This window comes from Branchiostoma belcheri, unplaced genomic scaffold, assembly GCF_001625305.1.
Source record: "Branchiostoma belcheri isolate BF01 breed outbred unplaced genomic scaffold, Haploidv18h27 scaffold373, whole genome shotgun sequence".
Lineage (NCBI taxonomy): Eukaryota > Metazoa > Chordata > Leptocardii > Amphioxiformes > Branchiostomatidae > Branchiostoma > Branchiostoma belcheri.
The window spans coordinates 88427-97368 of NW_017803991.1; the positions used below are offsets into that span (position 1 = coordinate 88427).

Sequence of the window (8942 nt, forward strand, 5' to 3'; positions counted from 1 at the left end):
GCCCGTGCAGGCACAAGGATAACCCCCAGCTCCCGTGCAGGCACAAGGACAACCCCCAGCGCCCGTGCAGGCACAAGGACAACCCCCAGCTCAGGTGCAGGCACAAGGACAGCCCCCAGCGCCCGTGCAGGCACAAGGACAACGCCCAGCGCCCGTGCAGGCACAAGGAAAATCTCCAGCGCCCGTGCTGGCACAAGGACAGCCTCCAACTCCCGTGCAGGCACAGAACCAGCCCCCGGCTCCGCAAACCTGTCAGGCTCTCCGTCAACGTAAGTTTCATACCGTTTTTGCTTTCTTTTTGTGTTTCTCCCTTGACTGTCAGTGTTAGTGTGTTCAATCTTAATTTCTAACGTTACGTTCATAGAATCCAATTAGTATACATCAAACAGAGCCAAAATGTCATTATCAGTAATTAGGCATTTGTAGCATCCTTTCAAATTATAACAAAGTGACTACACAGGCAACACAAGTAATCCAGCAAACAGACCACTCTTAGAAAATTTATTCAGACTTGCTGATGTCTATTTGCAAGCAAGTAACCAATATAAGCGCAAATAATTACAACTTGTGCTTTCTTTTATCTTTAGTCACCAGGTTTTTATGCTCACCTTCACAGAAGAAATATATTGTCTTTGCTGTTCATTTTCAAACAAAATAAGGTCAATGGCATAGACCAGACGGCTGATACCATGGTAATTGGTACTGTTGCAGAAACCCTGTGGGTTATATTGCATCATATGAAGCAACTTGGAGGTGATAAAATGTGTCTGTATCAGTATATTTTGTCTTGCAAATGTAATTACATTAATTGAGATGATTCAACAGCAAGTAATGCAGTGGCATTTATTATGTGCCCAGAGGTACGCTCCTTATAAGTAAGTGTGTAAGTAAAGTACTCTGGGTCAAAGAGTACCCTTAGTGCCTCCACGTAACAAATTTTCTCTTTTGTCACGTTCCTTGTAGTTAGGTAACCATGTTGTGGTCAAATATACTAAATTTACTAGTAACAATACTGGGTCTCTACTCCCTCGTTAACCAACTGTCAAACCACTTACAAAAACCCGGTTCTTCGAACCACGACCTCCTTATGGCCCCAAATGTTGACACCAAGTTTACTCCTAGTATTCTGAACCTACTTAACCTTCATAAACACCAGAAAAGCCAACCCAATTCACTTAGTCACCCACTCAAATCAATTTCTGTATCCATCGCCCTTTTAGTTATGCTGACTCAATCAGGGGACCTGCACCCTAATCCAGGCCCTTACAAGCCAAAATTTCCATGCCTTCTCTGCAACAAAGCAGCAAAATGGAACCAACGTGCCATCCAATGCGACGAATGTGAGGGATGGTACCACGTCGATTGCATGGCCATGTCAACTATAAACTATAATATCTTAGCGAACCATAACAGCATGGAGTGGATCTGTTGCCAATGTGGATTACCGAACTTCACAAGCTCACTCTTCAACAGTAGTGACATTGAAACATCAAACAGCTTTGAAAGTTTGTCCTCAATAAATAACCAGTCAAATATTTGTAGTAATCCCAGCCTAGACGATAACCACAGTAATTTATCCAAAACTGGATCCCCCAAATCACCCTTGGCTACATCGTCTCCTAACCAGTATAAACCTAACAAACGTAAAACCCCTAAACAGAAACTAAAGGCTTGTGTAATAAATTTTCAGGGTATACGTAACAAGACAACCGACTTAGCAGTATGCCTAGACCAACACTCTCCGGATATAGTCTTGGGCACGGAAACACACCTAGACGACTCAGTTAACAGCAGTGAATTATTCCCCCCAAATTACACAGTCATAAGAAAAGACAGAAACTTTGGGAAAAGGGGAGGGGGGGTCCTGCTAGCCTTTAAGAACGACTTCGTAGTCACACATAGAGTTGACCTAGATACCGATTGTGAAACTGTGTGGGCAACCATTGAAATACAAGGAACTAAACCAATAACAATCGGATCTTGCTACAGGTCGCACACCTATGCTAAAAACATCGACTTCATAGATAAACTACGAGACTCACTAAATAAATTAAAACCTCAAGGGGGCCAGGTTTGGTTGGGAGGGGATTTTAATTTCCCTGGTATTGACTGGAACAACACTTGTGTAAACTCTACTGCACCCTACAGTGTACTATCAAAAGGTTTCCTTGAGTTAACACATGACTTTGGCCTAGAACAAATGGTAAACCAACCGACCCGTTGTAACAACATCTTAGACCTCTTCTTAACTAATAACTCGTCACTTGTTGACAACTGCTTACTTATCCCAGGTATAGGGGACCATGATGGTATTCCAGTCATCACAGTTAATGTTAAACCCAAAAAGGTTAAACAAAACCCCCGAATCATCTCACTTTGGGACAAAGCCGATATAACCGCAATTAAAAATGAGCTAAATGAATACAGTAATAACTTAACAAAACGTAACACTGTAAACTCTACAACTGAAGAACTCTACAACGAATTTATAGGTAAAATCAAACTAGCAATGGATAAGCACGTCCCAACCAAAACAGTTAATAATAATAACTCCTCACCCTGGATTAACAACAAGGTTAGGAAAATACACAGGAAGAAGCAACGTGCCTATAACACCTATCGTAAAAACCCAACTACAGAGTCGTTAAACAAGTTTCGCACCCTTCGTAAGCAAGCAAAGAAGACAACCAGGAAAAATTACCGTAAATATGTAAATTCAATTTGTACCGACTCCCCTAAAAAGTTTTGGTCGCACATAAAACACTTGAAACAGGAAGCAACTGGTATCCCTAGCCTCAAACTAAGAGATAAATTAGAATCAGATAACAGAATCAAAGCAAACATACTTAACACCCAATTTAGTTCTGTCTTTACTGAGGAAAAAAAACAACTCCCCCACCTCCCCCGCAGTACCATTCCCTCAATACCAGAATTCAGCATTAATACTAACGGAGTTATCAAACTCCTGAGTGAACTGAATCCACACAAAGCTAGTGGACCAGACGGCCTCTCAGCAAGAATTCTTAAACTAGCGGCCGTAGAGTTAGCCCCAGCCCTAACCTTAATATGTCAGAAATCTTTAGAATCAGGCCAAATCCCGTCCACTTGGCTACACGCAAACATCACTCCCATTTATAAAAAAGGTGATAGGACGAAACCTTCTAACTATCGCCCCGTCTCTCTCACTTGTGTTTGTAGTAAGGTTATGGAGCACATCATCCACTCCCAGATAATGGACCATTTTGATATGTATTCTATCTTAACTGAAAACCAACATGGTTTTAGGAAGAAACATTCGTGTGAGACTCAACTTGTCCAAACCACAAATGACTTAGCCTTTTCCTTAGATTCCAAATCACAAACTGATCTAATCATAACTGATTTCGCCAAAGCCTTTGATAAGGTTCCCCATAACCGTCTTCTCTTAAAACTACATAATTACGGTATCCGAGGCAAACTCCTCCATTGGATTTCTAACTTCCTAAAAAAACGTAAACAAAGGGTAGTAGTTGGGGGGAACATTCAGACTGGGCAGAAGTAGTTCCAGGAGTACCCCAAGGCACCGTACTAGGGGCCTTTATTGTTCCTAGTATACATAAATGATCTGGCCGACAACCTTAACTCTAACATCAGGCTTTTCGCCGACGACTGTGTCATTTACAGAGAAATAAATAACGACAATGACCATATCCTACTACAAGATGACATAAACATGTTAGATGCATGGCAGAGCAATTGGCAAATGGAACTACACCCTGATAAGTGCTACGTCATGCGCTACACCCATAAACGCAAAACTAAAGTATTTGACTATAAACTAGGGAGCCATACACTAGCTGAGGCTAACAATCACAAGTACCTAGGGGTTATCCTAAACAACAAACTTTCTTGGACTGAACATATTCATCATATTACTTCCAAAGCAAATAAATCATTAGGTTTTATTAAACGCAATCTCTATAGCTGTCCTAAATCAGTTAAGATGAATGCATACACTAGCTTAGTCAGACCCCATCTTGAATACGCTAGCGCTGCATGGGATCCGTACTACAAGGAACATATTCACAAGATAGAATCGGTCCAGAAAAGAGCGGCCAGATTTGTCTCTAATACCTATGATACTTATGCCAGCACTACCAAATTGGTCACAGATTTAGGGTGGGACACATTAAAGGACAGACGCACAGCAAGTAGACTCACATTACTTCAGAAAGCAAGACACTCAAAAACAGCCCTTCCGGTCAAAACCTTGTTGACGCCTATCCCGCGCCAATCACGACACTTCAACTCCAACTCATACAAACCCCTAACGTTTCACAAAGACTGCTACAAATATTCATATTTTCCACAAACTGTCAGAGATTGGAACATTTTGCCCCAAGAAATAACCGATACTGCGGAACCCACGAAGTTCAACGCTGCAGTACTACAACACCTGAGGAAGCAGCAATAACGCATCGCACAGCTCCCCTGCACGTTTTACCCCAATCTAGGGGTGTTGTGCAGTACCCGAACAAGACAAGACAAGACAAGATGTACATTGTTTGCTAAGAATATCGTGTTTCTAACTATTAGTAAAAAGCCCCGATCATAGTTATCCATTATTGACAAATAAAAGTATGTGTACAGCTGAACTTTTAACATCTAAAACATCACATCAACAAAGCTCTGGTTGGTATCAAAGTTACTAACCTGCAAACTAATATTTTTACACGTAATTTTAACTTATGAATGTATCACAATACAGTTTTGGGTTCAAGGTTGTCATCGTTTCCCTCTATTGCGAAGCTTTTGGAGGGAGGGATAACTACACCACAGTTCCCATTTCAATGACGTCTTGTTGAGGCAACGCGAGTGCACGTCTTAGTTGCAGCAGCCTCTCTTCTAGCCCTTCTGGGGTCGGTCTTGTATCTGGAACGTCACGCCAACACGACCTCATTAGTCCGTACATGTCCTCCGGACATCCCTCTGGCATCTCCAGCCGTTTTCCTTGCCTCAGAATCCCCACCATCTGGAGAAAGCTCAGCTGAGCCCTGCCATCGTAGCACGGATCTTTCCCCAGCGTGGCGATCTCCCACAGCAGCACGCCGAAGGACCAGACGTCACTCTGACAGGTGTACTCGCCGGTCTCGATGGACTCCAGCGCCATCCACTTCAGCGGTAGGAGTTCGTCCACGCCCGGAGTGTCTCTTCGTACATACTGAGTAGAGGTGTAGACATCTCTGGCCAGTCCAAAGTCAGACAACTTGGCCACGCCATCTGCGGTGATCAGGACGTTTCGAGCGGCCACGTCACGATGAGCGATTCTCAAGCGTCCCAGTTCTTGTAGAGCCCTTGCTATGTCAACTGCGTATCCAAGAAGGCTTCCAAGTAGGCCTGCCTCGTCAATGTCAACTTTTTGGCGTAGAAAATATAAGAGATCGCCTTTTGGGGCATATTCCAGAAGAATGTACTTCTCGGTAGACTTGGTGATGAGTCCAACAAGACGAACAATGTTGGAATCACGACAATCGCCATTTCGTTGTTGGTGTACGGCGACCAATATGGCTGCTTCTCTGTAGAAGTCTCGATAGGACTGCGAGTCCTCGACGCGAACTGTCTTGGCGGCAACAGCGAGCTCTCCCTCAGGTGTGCGCAGTTGTGCCTTTCTGACTAGCCCAGATATTCCTAACCCTATCAGGGGACCAGGAGTAAGATGACGGGCCTTCTTCTCCCAACGTACCAGCCAGCCGGGCTGTAGACTCTGTGCTAGATCTTGCTCCATTCTCCTCAGCTCTAAAAGGATCTTCTCCTCCTCACCTGCGTCGGGCGCGGAACGGGACAGAGAGCCAGTTTTGTACAGTATTGCCGTCCCTATGGCAAAAAGGAAGACTAAGGAGGGCAGTATGACCAGGTTTGTGATCAACGATTCGTCTCTGCTTGTCTGCCATTGGTCACAGTTCCGTCCCGTCCACGGCGTCACACATGCGCAGCTGCCGTCAACGTTACTACATGTGGCATTGTTCTTACAGCCACAAACACCGTGACAACCCTGACCGAACCGACCGTTTAGACACGGTTTGCTGCAATCCCTTCCGTACCAACCATCAGTGCATCCACACCGACCGTCGCTAGAGCTACAGCTCGCCCCGTTTTGACAACTACAGTTCCTTGCACAGTCTTTGCCGTAAGTGCCATTGAGACATTTTGTCTGACACCTGGTTCCCGTCCATCCCGGCGGACAGACACAACCGGCCCACCGGTCACAGCTGGCACCTTGTAGGCAATCACACACTTCCTCACACCCGGCACCTTTTCTGTCTGGAGCACAGTTGGTAACATTGAGCACAAACGTGGTGTTGAGTGTGTTTCCCCGGGTGTCTCGGACCTGGCAGCTGTAGGGTCCGCTGTTAGTCGGTTGTATGTTCGGAACCACAACGTCAATCTTAGTTAAACCGACGCTGATATCCTCTGTCGCATTTGGATATCTAACCGACATGTACGTAACGTCGACATGGTGGGCCTTGCAGTGAAACGTGAGGTTTGCGGAGATGTAGATGTGGCGAGGGTCGCTGGGTGTCGTCGTGATGGAGACGTCCTGTTTGGGAATGTCACAGGCCACACCTTTCCAGCCGGGCGGACATTTGCAGGCGCCGTTAAACCCGTGGCAGCGGGCGCCGTTCTTACAGATGCAGGTTTTGTCGCAGAGAAAGCCGTACTTTTCTTGTGGGCAGCCCGTGGGTTTTATTTGAATGTCCAGATATTCAATATTTACTATCTGTTGTGGTTTGACTGGGATATGAAAATGTGGAATCTCACAGCGATATAGCCTTGCTTCTGTTGTAGGAAATGACAAGGAAATCATAATGATAAAGTTCAAATTTGTGTTCTTTACGATGGATTCAGGAACGTGCATTGCTAATCGGTCTAAGGCAGAACTTTCACCAAATTTAAGACTATACAAGTTCACGAATAGTTTGGGTGTTTTGTCATCCGCCGTGCACGTGAACTGTTGGATGTCATTGTTCCAAAGATCTTGCAGAGCTACTAAATTATCAATATGGTCAGTGTACCCAACTACGTGAATGTTGCAATTACTGTTGTCTGTTTGCAACTGCCAAGGTTGCCACTGTGTATTGGGAGAAAAGTCAGGAAAGGTTCTGCCAGACAAAATGTCTCCATAGACTGTCACAACTTCCCATGCCACATCAAAACTGTACATGAAATCACCCGTCTCACGGTCAGGGTTGACAGGAGTTTCACACGTCTCGTTATACACAGGAGGATAGCCCTCAACGTCAGTCAACTCTACCTTAACAGTCGTGTTGCCAACTCCACTGCGAATATTCAGCAGATATACCGGCTGTACTGACCAGTCCAGAGGGTTGGCGACCACAACAGTGCAGTTCTCCTTCACATTAAAGCGGCCGTACGGATCTCCCTCCATTTTGGCACACGGAAGTTCCGCTTCTTGTCCAGACCGGGTCCCTGGTAGGCTGAAAATGGTCTCCCCAACAGCGACGTTTTCTCGTACCGAAACGCTGAACTCCTGAGCCTCAGATAAGTTAAGAACCTGGACAGAAACAACCCAGAAACCCACAAGAAGCAATCCCTGCAAGTCTGTTGCCATGGTTTCAACTAAACTTGTGTCTTTAATGTTGAAAAAAGGTCTTAGAGGAAACGGGACGGATTCTCATGACACTTCCTCGTCCCTGTCAAGGGTCATCGCACACTTAAACGGTGCACACCCCAGTTCTTCCGCGACAGGGGTCCGTGGTAGTCCGTTGTAAAAAAAAGTGACGAAAGGGTTTTGAGGGTCCAAGTTTGAGGTGACATTTCTCATAAACTATCATTAAACATCAACATGGCTGAAAAGTGTAAGAAATGGTGATTTTGGGCTGAAAATTCCTTTTGCCTCCGAACCTTACTTCCGGGTATCCTTGCGCGCCGAGTGTAATCCGCCCGTTTGACATATATTTCGCGCGAAATCTAGGTCAAACAACAAACTACGCAATCTAGGTCAAACAACAAACTACGTAACCGTGTCCAACATCTTGAGGAACAGATCGGCGCTCTCCAATCTAAGTCACTGACTTTCAAAGAGACATTGGTGAGGTGAAAACTTGCCAGAGAAGTCAGGGAAATATGAAAGACGCCATCCTGGATAAGGTAACGTCTGCGCAACCAAAATACAGTGCTAGAATATGCCGTGGGCACTTCTAACCGGTTTGATGCACTGCAAGGCTCCCTTACCCTATAGACACCCCGACCAATCTAATCTGGACATTGCTCCAAAACTGGTACATTCCTCACAAAAGTCGGACGTTCCTCCGCGTTTTAGCGTACATTCCTCCATTATCCTCATACTAATATATACATGAATATATTAGTATATAATATATGTTGCCAAATACGATTCTTTTATACAGAAATCGTATTTACAGAACCGCAACACTAGTTACAGCGAAAGTCTCCAGTTTTGTTGCTCTAATGACATTCCCTTTCTCTAAATAGGACTGGGCAGTGGGAGTACTTAATGTGGTAGTGGTGTAGTGATTGGTTTATTGAAAAGAGCAATGAACATATCAGACTTGCAGTAAAAACTGAATTGTGCTGATATTTACAACTTATAGGATTATACAATACTAGTAGATATAAAAGAGAAACTTACACTTGTAATATTCTAAATTTATAAAAACCATCGTCGTCATCATATTATTATAGCAATATTATTAAAACAATATAATTTCTCACGAGTATAAAATCACTACTGTCATTCTACATTAAAATGACTGAAAGTCTTTGAAGTTTTAAAAGTTAGTCTGGTACGAGCGCTAAGGATATGTACAGTTGGCGGTAATAATTCGATTTGACACAATAAACAATCAATAGTACTGAGATTAGGGTCCAGCCCGATTAAAAAGTTTGTTAAGAAGTTTGTAGTCCAACCAGGAGTTTTGCTA

The 8942-nt window shown here is 44.2% G+C and overlaps 1 protein-coding gene across 1 annotated transcript; it reads right to left on the bottom strand.

Moving 5' to 3' along the window:
- Positions 1-4688: 4688 nt before the first annotated feature.
- LOC109476423 (tyrosine-protein kinase receptor Tie-1-like) lies at positions 4689-7609 on the bottom strand. The gene has a single exon (XM_019777358.1). The coding sequence runs from the start codon at positions 7607-7609 to the stop codon at positions 4808-4810; it is 2802 nt and encodes a 933-aa protein (XP_019632917.1). The 3' UTR covers positions 4689-4807.
- Positions 7610-8942: the final 1333 nt, after the last annotated feature.

Excerpts from the sequence above, each read along its gene's own strand:
- LOC109476423 (XM_019777358.1), bottom strand. The coding sequence starts at position 7,609 with ATGGCAACAGACTTGCAGGGATTGCTTCTTGTGGGTTTCTGGGTTGTT.